Source organism: Trachypithecus francoisi, unplaced genomic scaffold, assembly GCF_009764315.1.
Source record: "Trachypithecus francoisi isolate TF-2019V2 unplaced genomic scaffold, Tfra_2.0 Lachesis_group16, whole genome shotgun sequence".
NCBI lineage: Eukaryota > Metazoa > Chordata > Mammalia > Primates > Cercopithecidae > Trachypithecus > Trachypithecus francoisi.
In genome coordinates, this window is record NW_022681461.1 from 69,610,792 (window position 1) to 69,626,628 (window position 15,837).

The 15,837-nt window shown below is 36.0% G+C and overlaps 1 protein-coding gene across 2 annotated transcripts in view; it reads right to left on the bottom strand.

The window, feature by feature from the left end:
• Positions 1-15,837, bottom strand: part of PAPPA (pappalysin 1) — a 255,057-nt gene that overhangs the window by 137,300 nt on the left and 101,920 nt on the right. For both annotated transcript variants that reach the window (XR_004443585.1, XM_033237652.1), the window contains exon 8: positions 3,571-3,699. Coding sequence is in view for 1 of the 2 variants with exons in the window: in XM_033237652.1 (XP_033093543.1) it covers positions 3,571-3,699 (129 nt within the window). In the remaining variant the exon portion in view is untranslated. The remainder of the gene's footprint in view (positions 1-3,570; positions 3,700-15,837) is intronic.

The following is a 15,837-nucleotide window of genomic DNA, read 5'->3' on the forward strand; positions in this document are numbered from 1 at the left end:
ATAAAGAGGTTCTGCGAAACCTTATTTGACCTCTGGAGCTGGAGCGGGTGGCCATCTTTCTCTGTGTCCATAGACATCTTGCTCCATCTATCACAGCACTTGTCAAACTGACTGCCTTTGCCTGTTACTTGAGAGCCCCTTATAAGAGACTGTAATTTGCCAAAGGAAGTGACAGAGTCTTCATCATCCTAGCACCCCAGTTTCTGGCACAGTGCCTAGGATATAACAGACAACATGTAGCCACTCCTTTACTTGTTAGTTTTGCAGAGTTGTCACATCACACAACAACGCAATGGGGAATCCAGATGAGAATTTGGGCCCTCTGTTCATGTACTGGTTCTACATCTTACCAGACATGGAAGCTTGAGAAAACCTCTATAATCTCTTTGTGCATTTGTTGTTTATCTGTAAAGTATTATAAGACCTATCTCACATGGCTGTTGGGTGGGAGAAGTCAAGGAGATAATAATGTAGCACAGTGCTTCATGAACAGTAGAGGCTCAAGAAGTGTGTATAAATGTTATTGTCATTATCAAAATGCTCATCCATTGCCTTCACCTTTATCCGATCTATGAAATGTAGGACCTGCTGCTATGGACCATTTAAGACAGCACTCATCCATTAAGGGCCTCACTGAGTGCTGCATCTATCGATATTTCTTCATAAATTCTTTTACAGACAGAGCAAATTAACTTGCATCATTCTATCCCTTCTTTTCCCCAAAGTTTCCCTTCCCCCCACTCCCCATCCCCACTTAGGGAAACATCCGTAAGCTATATTTAGTTTCCTACAAAGCATATCAACAAATATTTGATATCTACAGGTAACTGAACATGTGTTTGATGTTTATGCAAGATACTAATTCTAGGTAAAAATACTAAAAAAAAAAAAAACTGTATTAAATTAAGTATACTTTTTTTTTTTTTTTTTTGAGGCGGAGTCTCGCTCTGTCGCCCGGGCTGGAGTGCAGTGGCCGGATCTCAGCTCACTGCAAGCTCCGCCTCCCGGGTTTACGCCATTCTCCTGCCTCAGCCTCCCGAGTAGCTGGGACTACAGGCGCCCGCCACCTCGCCCGGCTAGTTTTTTTTTGTATTTTTAGTAGAGACGGGGTTTCACCATGTTAGCCAGGATGGTCTCGATCTCCTGACCTCGTGATCCGCCCGTCTCGGCCTCCCAAAGTGCTGGGATTACAGGCTTGAGCCACCGCGCCCGGCCAAGTATACTATTTAAAATTAATAATAATTATGATACTAATAGTTTTAGATCAGCAAGAATGATATCATTTGCAGTGTTTAACCAATGCATCTATATCTGTTTCCACCATGAACTGAGATGAGCTGCAGATGAGGATCGAAATCTGGCGACTTGAAAAAAAAAATTGGGCTAAATTAGAAATTCCCAAATCACAATTATAAGTTATCAGCAATGACTGCAAATGTTTTCTGGATATTCTAGATATGAAATTCATTATTGGACCCACAAATGATGGGGTACTTTCTCCATGGAGAGCCCTTTGCTTAATTGTTCAATGTTCAATCAGACAGCAGCTGTATTAAAACCTGGAATTTGATGCATTAATGTGGGAGAGAAGAGCGGGAAGTTTCCCTTTCCCCAATTTTACTGCATTGGAAACTATATATTCTATTTCTGTTGCTATATATGAATGTGGACCTTAAATACACACAGCCTTGTATGTCAAATAGCTCAAACAAGTGAGGCGCTTTCTATTCTGTGCTTGAGGAGTCAAATTCTTGGCAATCAGCTGAGTTGCACTATAATGCAACACTTAAAAACCCTTACACTAATCTCTTCAATCTTAAACATTTTGACAATTCAGATATTAAATTTCAGGTGTAGGATATTTAAGAAATAAATATATGAGCCCGAAATATATATATGATATAAATATATGTTCCTGCTTCAGAAAGCCACTTGAGATTATGCAAATAATTACTTGCCTTATCAGTGCCAATTTTTTAAATGCCATTTCTTATTTTAATAACTTGAGTTAGTACCTTTTCATTAACAGTTGGCAAACTTTAGTTGTGGAGTGGGGAGCAAAGAGGAACAGAATCTTGTGCATACTGCTATCTTTTTACACAGCAAGTTTAAAAGATATAACTTGTCAATCATCTGATCATGTTTGCAATATTTCTATTGCCTTTAATGTTAAGTTATGTTCAGAAAGAATACTGCTGGCAAATAACTGATGTTTATGTGGATGAGTATTCATATGCCAGCTCTTTTCACTTGCATTACTGCATCATCCTTGCTGTATTCCTAGCTGGTCCTTTCATCCTAAAGCAGAGGTTTCCAGTTTACATTCCATACCACAAAATCATCAGAAACAAATTAAATTGTTCTTCCCCTCTAGCTTAGTGTTAGTGATGAACAGAAAGAAAGAGTCATCTAGTGTGTGTCTTTCATATATGTACTACTCCTGTGAGTTGATTCATGTTCTACACATCAGTGGTTTCATCCAACTGTGAAGCAAATTCTTTTTTCATACCACCCCTCCTCTTATAGAAATAGTAATTGCAATTCCATATTGCACAGATATTATGTGACACCCAGCAGTGCTATTTAATGAAGGAATTTTGCCAATAGCTTGTTTTGCCTTCTCCACATGTAATGTTTATCATTAAATCTGTCCATAGTTTAAAAAGTCTCTTAGCAATAGTGTGACTTGCAGATAAACACTTTAGCAATGAGGAACGTAATTTTAGCAATAAGAGATATAATTCTGAAAGATTATTGGTGTCTTCTCCACCTCTAGAGACAAAACTCTCAATTTTGTGCTAGAAAACTTTTTTCTTATTCTGGAGGAAAAGCGCTTAAAAGTTTATTTATTGAGTTTTAAACAATACAAAAGTCTTGGTGGCTCCTCTTCCCTATTTGCCAGTTGCATAGCATCTTGTCCTGAGAATAAGGGGATGAATGGATTGATAATCTGATAAAATCCACACTTACTGATTCATTTGCCTCAGTGTACTCATATACACATTCAATATTCACTCCAGAGTACTGTTTATTATTTATGGGTTAAACATTGTAGTGAGTTAAAATACTTCGCTATCTTTATGAGCCTTTGACCCATTTTGTAAATTGTTATATAATATGATACAATAGAGGTAACAAATAAATATGCAGTTTTCACAAATGTGAATGGTAACCAGCAAAGTACCTAAAAGTGTTTTAACCTAGATGAACTGTATCATGTTAACTGAATGTGTGCTGTGACTGGGACGGAAAAATCTAATGGAATCCTCGTAGCACACATAAAGCAACTGAGAGCAAGAGCAAATGATAGTAGGTACATAAGGGTAGTTCTGTCTCAATCATATGTTGTATTACATAGTTGTAAAATGTATGTGTTCAAAAAAATAGTCATTGCTTTTCTTCTGAGTTCAGCAAATTGTTTGGAGACCAATCCAGAGACTGCTGGGGACCACTAGTAGTTCACAGCTCATGCATCGAATGATATGTCATAAGCTCTTCTATTCAGCACCCTAACCATCTCTTGACCTAATCAGCATCCCTCCTCTTCTTTCTTTAATTAGATCTACTTACTTTTGTATAATGCCATCGCCACAGTACCCTTTTCCATGGATGTATGTGACAGCAGGTGACGGCTCACTCTCTTCAGTTCCTGAAATAGTTATGACCCAATACTGGTACACACTGCCAAGATTTAGATCCCTGGAAAATACAAAGAAGACATAATTATACAATTACAATACTGGGCAGACAAGGAGAGAATGGTAAACTGATCCCCTGGAGTACATTCTATCAGTCTTGCTCATTTGTGAAATCAAATGCACATTTAGTTATCCAATACTTTCTATTGTCTACTATAGTGACATCAGTTGGCTAAGTATAATGGACTACACTAAAATGTACAGTAATAACTAGCATCAATTGACTGATAACTATGTACTTACTAGGTTTAATTTAACCTATACAGCAACCCTGTTGGAAAAGTATCAGATGGCAAATGACTAAAAATGAAGATATTTGTGAGGAAACCATTCAGGAAAAATAAATATAAACAAAAGCACAGAGGTGGGAAAGCACCACATCAGATTCCTAGGCCATTATCTGATCATGTTTCCTCATTTTAAAACCTGAGCAGAAACTCCATTACACGTGAGCAAACCTCTTTCTGATGCTGCATGTACAGTGGATCTCTGCCTCCCTGTCACTTGCTTCTCCCTACTTCTTTCACTCTCGACATAATAATAATAATAATAATAATAATAATAATAATAACAGCATCCATTAATAGAATATGGGGCCTTAGGCTAAACACTTTTCATGAATTTCTTATTTGAGAATCAAAACATCCCTACATGGCTGCTAGTATTTACATGTTGATTTTACAGATGGTGAATCTGAGGCACAGGAAGGTAAAGCAACTTGTTTATAATCATATGCTATTAAGTGATATCCTATATTCTGCCTTTCTTATCCCTATTTTAGGTCTGTTTTAATAACCTCACCCCTTGCAAAGTCGGGTCATGTCCTGGGAATCACAATTCCAAGGACTACTTCCTGCCAGATTTCCAACTTGCCTAGATTGCATCTCTCCTCGACCTAAAGACTTGCTAGTACCTGCTCTGACTTCCTCAAAAACAAGCCACCAAATGAACACGGCTACTGCCAATTATCCTCCAAGGCAAATATATGTTTATGTCAGTTCCACATGACCACATCTACCTCCCTATTTCCTTTATGACCATTCTCAAATTTCTCAAATGAAGATGTTATTCCTGTCTTTCATCTACCTCTGTATCTATTCTTTTTAATAATAATTTTTTTAATAATAAAAAGTACCATGGGAAAAATCACAAAATGATAATGAAGAGAATTCCTATCAGATTCCAGAGTTGGGGGGGATTTCATAAACAAAAGGATGATGTCAAAAAATCTCAAGTTCTCCTGCCCATCTGTTATTTCAGCTGCTGTTAGGGTTTGGGCTGTTTGGTTAAGGCCAGCAAGATAACAGGTGCAGGGGCGATGGACAGAGAATGTCTTCAGACTCTCAACGCAATAATGAGTTGGAGTTTATGAGCATTGAAGGACTCTGGGAAAGAACACAACTTTCCTGAGAATGTTGGATGTATTACCCCAAAGGGAGTTTGTTTTAGCAGCACTGGAACTACTAGTATTGTGGGTAGACCAAAAATCCCTGGAGACTTAGTGCTCTGCCAATGAAAATGAAATAGGTGGATGTACAAATATCTTGGGAGATTTTTATGCATGAATGATGGTTGTTTTGTAAACCTTGAATCCTATTTTGTTGATAGAATTATAGGGTTTATGATTTCATTTAGCTTGTTGGCTACTTTATCCACATCTAGACTAATGAGCATACACTTCATCCGGTGATAATTCTAAAACTGGAGTGGGGTGGAGAAAAACGTAACAATCCCAGGGGATACACAAAGTTACATGATAAATATGACATGCATTCTATTGTGTGTTCATTTTGTTCTAAAACATGGAGGCATGTTTTATATTTTTTAAATGGCCACGTTGTGACATCAAATAAGAACTTTTCTTCAGACTACATCCCAGTCCACTGGGGCTATCCGGTCATTGTCTAAGTAGATAGGGGTAGTTCTCTGGAAAAGGGTGAGTATGAAAAGTACCTCTCTACATTGTGTTTTTCACTTCTGTCATGTGTCATGAGTGATTTATGGCTGATCATATTTAAGGTGCTTGGTTAATATTTGTGAATGTTTTCCTCCTCTCTCCACTTTGTCCTCTTGCCTCATCTCTTCCTCCTCCTTTTCCTCAATAAACTTCAACATAGAGACAAGAAAACATGTGTTTCTGTCCTGGCTGCCTCACTTATTAGCCAGGAAGTCATGGGCTGGTGTTTCACCTTTCTGAGCCTATTTCGAATCAGTCATAAACCTGGCTTCACAGCATTTATCTGCAGATTAAGTGAGAACATTTATAAAGCACATATGTGCCCAGCCTATGATAAACATTTAATAAATGTTAATCCATTACAATTAATGGCTAACTATCAACATCCTTGTCCACTGAATTTATGCTATGGTCCCCTTATTAGAAAAGATGGAGACACAAATAAGTAATGTAACCTTGGTTAGGCAAACCCATGAACATGGAGCCATGATCTACCATGTGTGTCATGGCTTGATGAAAAGTATCTTTTCTACTACTTCACGTGGCTGGAACACCCCCAGTGCCTGGCAGCTTGCTCTCTTTCCAGGTGACCCATTTCAGCTTCTGAAAATTCTGGATCCCAGAAGGTTTCTCTTTACCCTGGGGCGAAATCTGTGTCCCTGTAACTTCCACCCACTGACCTCCTTCTTATCCACCAACATCATATTTGATTAGTACAGAAACCTTACTTCTTCTAGCTGTGTGTGTGTGTGGTTCATATTTCATTGTTTTCCAGAAGCTTAAGCAGCTCTTTGAGGAAGGTGTTGCTATCTCACATTTTCAGATAGAAAAATAAAAGTCCAAGTCACTCCCTGAAGTTAAAAGGTGGGGACAGTGGGATGAGTACAACAATTACTAAAAAGATCATGTTTTCCACAGAAAAATTCCCATGATAAAACTATATTTTCTCCAAGTTAAAGTCAGAGTTAATGTTAAATGAGGGCTCTTTTCTCAAGAACCTAGGTAGAACAGATTTCCTTCAGAAGGATAAGCTAGTGGCTTCTGAAGGCTTTGTTGGAGGTTAGAACCTATTTCATTGTTGGTCTAAATGTAGGACATTTTTGTCAAGTTGTGCCTTTCAGCTGCTCCTAAAACCATCTGGAAAGCCTTATGCTATCACTTGAACTCCTTCCCCTCCTGTGCCTCCTACATTCAGATGGACCCTAAGCCCTCTCAATTCTCCCCACTCAGGAGTTTCTACATCATCCTTTCTTCAATTCTCCTGTGGCCCATATGTCAATCTTGATGGCCAAAGCAGCTTCTGGCTTAATGTCCTGCCTCGACCATATCCCGTTTCCAGTCTTGCCAACGTCGTGAGAATATTCTTAAATCTAGAGTCACTCTCCAGCTCAAAATCTTTTCATTTACTGCAGCAACAGGAGCTTGCTACCAAGCTGAAATTTCCAATTTACTCTTTCTTTGGAACTAAAATTTTAGCAGGTCATCTGAGATGTGATTGTTTTGGCTACTTCTGATTTATTTCATCAAATTTTGAATGCCATTTTCAGTTTTTTCTTTTTAAACTTCAACGATCATTAGTAGTAAATCATCAAGTCTGCATCTGAATATTTTGTTTGTAGCTAATATATTTTAATGTGATGAAGTTGTTTGTCTATTCTGAAGGGTTGTTCTGTGGAATCTTTGCAATTTTTTTTTTTTTTTTTTTTTAGACAGTCTTGCTCTGTCACCCAGGCAGAAGTCATAGCTGTCACTGTAGCTTCAAACTCCCTGGCTCAACCAATCCTCCCATCTCAGCCTCCCTAGTAGCTGGGACTACAGGCATGCACCACCACAGTGGCTAATTTTTAAAATATATTTTGTAGAGACTGAGTCTAACCAAGTTGCCCAGGCTGGTTTAGAACACCTGGGATCCAGTGATCCTCCCCACTTGGCTTCCCAAAGTGTTGGGATTACAGGCATGAGCCACTGTGCCTGGCCCTCATGCCTTTTTCCTTTTTTAAACAAAACAAAACAAAACAAAATACCTTTTTCTACATTTAGCCATCTTTCTTTAACACATATCGCAAATGGCATATGTGCCATAGGGTTGTATTTCTGATAATTAGAAACAAAAATGCTGGCATTTCTGATTGAAAATAATCTCAATATTCTGCCTCAGAAAGTCATATTGATGGTAAATGTATATCAAATTTAGAGCACAACTTACACTGAAATTTAATTACAGGTTGTGAAATCATTATCTAAAATATTAATACATACATAAAGAGGTATGTATTATACCTTATGACTTAAGCTTAAATATGCATTTAAAATGCATAAATTAAAGCGTATTGATATGTAGTTAATATGATAAGTCAGTTAAAACCTATCTGAAATTTGTAGACAAGTCATGTGATTTTGCAGGGGTCTGTTTTTCTGTCTTTTAATTGGGATGTTTGATTCTTGTCCCATACCACTGTGAAGGTCAAAAAAGAAACACAAAAGTCATATAGGAGGAAGGGGAGAGACAGCCTCATTACCCTATGGAAACATCACATTTTGCTTCTTCCAGAAAACTCTCTGTGAGCTCCTTAAATAGTCTTTATTGATCCTATTGTTTCCATATCATAGCATTCATTTATCATTGTCTATCTCTTCAAATAGTCTCTATAACTAAACTGTATTATATTTCTTTAAAACTCCATCTTCTGAAATAAAAACAGTAATCATAGTTTCTATGTGTTGCCTACTTATTATATGCTAGGCACTATGTATCATGTTTTGTATGTACAGTCTCAACCAAAAGAACAATCCCTTGAATAATTATCCTCTTTGTCAGATGAGGAAACTAACAACACTTAGGAAGATTAAGCTACTTGCCGATAGTCACAATATTTTTGTCATGGAGTAGGGACTTGAACCAGTTCGGTCTAACTCCATTCCAAGACGGTGCTTTCCAAAGACGGAAGCCCCAAGCTTTCTGAAAGTACAGCAGAACAGAAATCAGAAGACTTTGTTTTGGATCACAAAGAACTTACATACAAAGACCAGTTGAAAGATTTGGAATTTGTGTCTTGTGACTTCCAAATCTTTGTTTTTCTATATTAATTTCGTAATATTTCCCTATGAAATACTACTGCTGACTCATTGATCATGGACAAGACATTTCCTCTTTCTGTCCATTCATTTTTTAAAATCTATGAAAGAAGAATCTGGGAAGGATGTGATGATTAGTTCTGCAATCCATGGTTCTAATTTAATGAGGAGTGTAGTGTTGTATCCTTATGTCTTGAGCTTTTCCATAGGCTACAAACTGCTTCAGCATTTAAAATTCTGCACTGAGAATGTGTGTAGGTCTGGACCTATCACCTAGATTGTCTGAGTTAGAAGACATAAGATGGGACCACCTAGGATGCCTTTGGCTCAGGAAGAGCCCAAGTATTCCAGTCTAGCCTTGAGCTAAGAACCAGAGGGTAATGTCTGGGCACTTTGTATATAAGCCTTCAGCCAAGAATGGGAAGGGAAGGAAACATTCACTTTTTGAGCCTGAGATGATGAGCCAAAGACTATACATGCTATTATTATTGTTTTAATTAGAAAAGACTTCAGTTATATAGAAAAGTACAGACTATACTATAACCAATGTTCATTGGCTTACTGTACAGCTTTGTCAAATTATAACTTTGTGCCATATTTTCTTCATATCTTTTATTTTTGGTGTGAAAGGAATAAATAGTGATTAAGTTTAAACCCACCTGTATGCTCCTCCTGTATCTCATTTCCATCCCATGCACATTTTTATACTTTTTGCACATATGTATTGTTTTACATATTTTAAATTTCATAGATGTTTAAATACTATACTTATTTTGTAGCTGGCTGTTTTTCTTTTTTCCTTAGCATTGTTTGAGATCACACATATTGCTACAAATAGATCTGGCGTATTTTCACTAACATAAATATTTTATTGTATGAATATATTATACTTTATTTGGCCATTCTTTTCTTGATAGATACCTAGGTTGGTTCTTTTATTATTGCTATTATTGTTATTTAATCACTGTGTTTATTATTTACAACAATGTTGCTTTAAACATTTGTGTTCTTTTCCTCTGTGCACACAGCAAGAGTTTTCTGAAGGAAAAAAAGGCTAAAATGGTATCATAGGTTAAGGTAATTGCACCTTCAACTACTAGATATTGCCAAAGTATTTACCAACATGATTGTATCAATTAACACATCTACCCAAAGGCTTCCCATTGCTTCAGGTCCTTGCCAGCACTTGATTCTGCCAAATATGTAATTTTTTTTTTTGTCAATCTGATGGTTATTAAATGATACTTAATTATTGTTTTATTTTGCCTTTCCCTGATTACTAACAAGCCTGAGTAACTTTACACGTTTGTGGATCAAGTAGGTTTCTAGTCATGCGTATTGTTTGTTCATCCTTTTGCCTATTTTAAATTAAGTTGCTTTTGCTTTTATACATTAATATGTAAGTATATTTACATATACTGGATATTAATTCTTTATAATTAAAGCCATTGCAAATACCATTTCATACTCTATGACTCCTAATTTTTCATTATGTTTATGCTGCTTTGTTGATAAGAGAATTTCCCGTCCTTCATGATTTGTATTTTTCATATGTTGTTGAATAAATGTTACTTTAAAATCATAAAATAGTTTCTTTTATTTCCTTTCAATAATTTTAAGGTTTTGTTTGGTACCTATATGGTTTCAAGCACCTACAATACGGTGTTTTTTTGTTTGTTTGTTTGTTTTTTTTTTTGTAGACGGAGTTTCATTCTTGTTGCCCAGGCTAGAGTGCAGTGTTGTAATCTTGGCTCACTGCAACCTCTGCCTCCCATGTTCAAGCGATTCTCCTGCCTCAGCCTCCCAAGTAGCTGGGATTACAGGCATGTGCCACCAGGCCCAGCTAATATCATATTTTTAGTAGAGATGGGGTTTTGCCATGTTGGCCAGGCTGGTTTCAAACCCCTGACCTCAGGTGATCCACCTGCCTCAGCCTCCCAAAGTGTTGGGATTACAGGCGTAACCCACTGTGCCTGGCCCACAGTATAGTTTTTTAAATGCTGTGAAATAAGGATTGTTTTCTCCCCAAATATGTATTAAAATTATGTGTCCAGCACTAGTTAATCTCTTTAAGATAAGAGTTAATACTTTCACTACTGAATTGCAATACTGCCTTTGCATATATCATTTCAGTATGTTCATAATTTTTTTTCTGGGTTATCTTGTTTCATTGGTCTTTTTTTTTTTTTTTTGACAGAGTTTCGCTCTTGCCGTCTAGGCTGGAGTGCAATGGTGTGATCTCAGCTCACCTTAACCTCCGCCTCCCAGGTTCAGCAATTCTCCTGCCTCAGCCTCCCGAGTAGCTGGGATTACAGGCATGCGCCACCATGCCTGGCTAATTTTGTATTTTTAGTAGAGACATGTTCTCCATGTTGGTCAGGCTGGTCTCAAACTCTCAACCTTAGGTGATCCGCCCGCTTTGGCCTCTCAAAGGGATTACAGGCGTGAGCCACGCCGCCTGGCCTCATTGGTCTATTTTTTATCTATTGTTTTATCAGTAGCAGTCTATAGTAATTCCATAGCAATATAAAAGTCTTGATTTACATTGTAAGTTCATTCTATAGTTTTCCTTTTCAAAAGAGCCCTTTGCTTTTCCATGTGAACCTCCTTGTGAAGCTTCATTCTTAAAAATGCCTGTTGAGATTTTGATTCTAATTTCATTGAATGTATCAGTGTATTTGAGGAGAAAGGGCATCTTTATGATACTGTGTCTTCCCATTTATGCACAGTTTATCTTTTTATTTATTTAGGTCTTCTTTTATAGTCTCAGTAAAGTTTTAAAGCTTTCTTCATAAAAATTGTGATGATTTTTTATTAGCAATATATGCCTTACTCTAAGCATTTTATAGGTGTCAGTGCTATAGTGAATAATAGCTTTTTATCTAGCTATTTACATACACACACATACACACACACATCCATACAATTACATGTAGGTATACTTGTATTCTAATAGTTTGGGGATAATAAAAAATAATTGAGTTTTATATAAATTTATATTGTATTTAGAAGTCCTCATAGACTGTTTTAGTCATTCTAGCAATAGTTGATTCTTAGTAATTTTTCTATATTGTTTCCAATAGATGAGGAATAATGATAGTTTTGTTGTTTCCTTTTCAATCCTCAGACTTTTTTTGTTTCTATGTTTTGTCTAACTGCCCTAGGCTGGAGACCAACGGCAAAATTGGGCATCTGAATATAACCCTGTGATCAAAAGATACTTTTTACATTTTACTTATTCCCAGTTTACTATAATTTTTTCTTCATGAAGGAATCTGATTTTACAGGGTTTTAAAAAATACACTACATCTAGTAAAAATCACTGTTTTAAAAATTATTTAATTCACAAATATTGTGAATTACATTAAGAGACCATCTAATGTTAAAGTCACCTCTTTAACATTGTATGTGGTTTTTAATACATTGCTGAATTTTATTGGCAAATATCTAAGATTTCTGCTTATTTGTTAGAGATCCTATTGATTGAAAAGTTTCATTTGTTTGTGTTTTGTTTGTTAATGTACTGCATTGTGGACAGAGCTCATGTTCTATGTGATACTGATACTTTGATATTTGTTTAAATTTGTTTTGTGGCCTAGGACATGGTAAAAAAAAAAACTTTAAAAAATAGTCTGCATCTCTATTCTAGAAGGAAATATTCATAATTTGGTTCTGTATCAGGGTTCTATGAATTTTTATCAGCTCAAATTTTTTTGTGTTGCTCAAAACCTTCTAGATTATTACTATATTTTAGTTTGCTTGATCTACAAATTATTGAGAAAAATGTGTTAAAGTATCACAATGTCATGCATTTATCTTTTTTTTAGGTAAAAGTCATTGATTTATATATTTCCAGGCCACATTATTTGGTAAATTCAGGTCTAAATCATAATATCTTCCTTTTACCATTATGTGATGACTTTTTTTAAATCACAGTAACGTATTTGCCAAATATTTCCTTAGTCTGAAAACAGTATTAATTTGTTTGATTAGCATGTAGCTGGCAAATATTGTCCCCACTTTTACCTTTAACCTTTCAGCAAAACTTTCTTGAGTTAAATCTGACTAGAGAATCTCCATCTTCATCCAATTGACTTTAATCTGATTAGTATAATGACTTACGTTTCCATTTTTTCCTTGCTTATTTATTCCTTTCCTCCTTTCTTCCCTTCATTTGGATTTATCAAATTTTTAAACTTCCATTATTTGTCTCTTGTTTGTTCATTTTAACTACGAAAATTGTATTTTCTAATTTTATTTATTTTTTATTGTTATTGTATTCTGTTTATTCTAAAATACTAATTTGTATACTTCTCACCAAAGTCAAAATTTAGTAAAAAGCCCTTAGGTTGTTTACTGACCCTTATTACTGATTCCTTGTTTACTTTTTTTTGTGTTTTTAAATTTTGAGATGTGAACTCGTGTTCAGTGGATTTCAATCTGTGGGAATCATGGGCTCCCTGGGTCAAGTCCATGTCCTCCCTCAGAGTGATTTTACGTTAATTTCTAGGTACTCCTGCAACATCACTAACCTGGAATCTTTTTTTTTTTTTCCACTTAATTTTTCAGCTCAGGCATTTTCACACCATACTCAGCAGTATGAATTCAAACATGAAGTCTTTGTGAGGTATAAGACAATGGTTTTAAATTTCCACTTATATCCTAGGCAAAGATGGTAAGTCTTAATGACAGTTACGTCAAATCATGTTAATTGTCATGTTATTAAGGTAGGTAACTAGACATATGCATATACATATTTTTTCCCTAGTACACCCTTTCACTAAACATGTAGATTTTCAGGGGTCCTGAAAATCTCATTTAAAATCCCTATTTTAAAAGTGTTAGTCCCAGTACACTACCTTGCAGAGTTGGAAAGCCACATCTCCCCTTCTGGGGTGAACAAAAATATTCAAGCCACTCAATTGCCAAAACTGATGGCTCTCCCTTATCCAAACTATACCAACCAAAAATTTAGATCCAGGGCTTACCTGTTCACTTCCCAGTTCTATTTTATTTCTTGCATGTCTTGCCCCTGGAAATATCCTTTTCTGTTTTTCTGATCTCAGTTATGCATTTTAAAGGATGCTAGTTATATCTGTAACATTTTATCTAGAATATCCAATGGATGCTCATGTTGGAAATGCTTTTAGTTTAGTTAGTTTACCAAAATTTCCAACTATTTCTAATATAAGCCTGAAAGGCAGAAATTATTTTAATTTCTCAGTTGCGACTCAGTGTAGTTCAGTCATCTGCTCAATGTCAGAGACATAATAATTATAAAACAAGATTTAAACCATGCTGTTTGACTCTAGAATCCTTTATCTTTCCATGACATTGAGCTGACTTTTTGGATGAGCACAGCCTAGTGAGCCGTATAGCAATATCCAGTAAAATACAGACCACAAAAACTATTTGCAGATAAAACAAGCTTCCCTTTATGGTTCTAAAATATTTTAGGAAGGTGAAACTCAGATTATATTATATTATATTATATTATGTTATGTTATATTATATTATATTATATTATATTATATTATATTATATTATATGTATTTTAAATGACGAAAGGTAGAGGATAGTAATTTCAACTCTAACATATCTGTAGAATGGAAGCTGACTTTTTAAGAAACTGAGAAGTGACAGTATATATCGCAATTGCTTTTTTTCCCCAAAAAATAAAGATCATCCATGTTTATGATAGCAAATTAGAATGCTATATGAAATAATTAAAGTAGAATAATCTCAAATTCCATTACCCTGAGACAGCTACCAGGCACATTTTGGTGAGGATCCTTTCAGTATCTTTCTATGTATAAACACATATACACACATTATTTTGTATAAATATAAGATCACAAATTTGTAAAATCACTTCATATTTAGTGTTCATGAAGAAAGACTGGCAAGTAAATCCAGATAGTAGCTTAATGCTAGCTGATTATATTTATGAATTTGATTATTTTTTAAAATTTCTGAATAAATATATTTGTATTATTTTAGATATCCTTACACTAAGCCATCCAAATAGGCTTCAATGGTTTCTGGGATGCAAAGATAAACACAGTATGGTCCTGTTTTTAGGATGCTCATTGGATGGCAGGGAAGAGACAACATTAAAATTGATGGCTTTAAAATAGCCTAAAAAATGTATGTGCTGTAGGAGCACAGAGGGTTGGTTTCTTACCCTGGATGATGGGGAGGCAGTATGAGAAAATTTCCCAAGGAGGTACACTGGCTTGACTGGAGAAAGTCAGAAGAAGTCATCAGGACAAAGACGAAAGGACTGGCTTTCTCAGCAAATGACATCATCATACTTGTTTGGTGGAAGACCATTTAGGTATCAATATTGATAATTAGTTTGGAAGGAAAGTTGAAAAGGCAGTACCTGAAGGCCAAGAGACCAAATATTCCCTGTAGGATGGAATAAACGGAGTACCTACAAAATTTTGGTAGTATTCTAGATATTTTTATATTCCAGGAGAATGGCGGGAACCCGGGAGGCGGAGCTTGCAGTGAGCTGAGATCCGGCCACTGCACTCCAGCCTGGGCGACAGAGCAAGACTCCGTCTCAAAAAAAAAATAAATAAATAAAATAAATAAATAAATAAATAAAAAGAACTAAAACTTACAAAATGTCCTTCTTTACTGAATGGCCTTGGAGCTGTGATTTTGTCTTCTCAAAAGAATTTATTTCTTAATATTCACATATTAAAGTTACATACACACAGTTTTTCCCACTGAGTGATGACTATGTATGCCTTAATTCCAATTTTGTCTGAGTATTACTCTGAATTTTTAAGGAAACCTTTTATTTCTGTTGATTGAGAGGTCCTTTGGTTTCACTTTTTATTGGTGGTGGGGGTGGTTGTTAAGGATCTGGGACAGAAAGTATTGTATGCCCTTGGGAAGCAATAGTTTGAAAGATAGTTTAACATACTGACTGTGTGCCGGGCGCGGTGGCTCAAGCCTGTAATCCCAGCACTTTGGGAGGCCGAGACGGGCGGATCACGAGGTCAGGAGATCGAGACCATCCTGGCTAACACTGTGAAACCCCGTCTCTACTAAAAAATACAAAAAACTAGCCGGGCGAGGTGGTGGGCGCCTGTA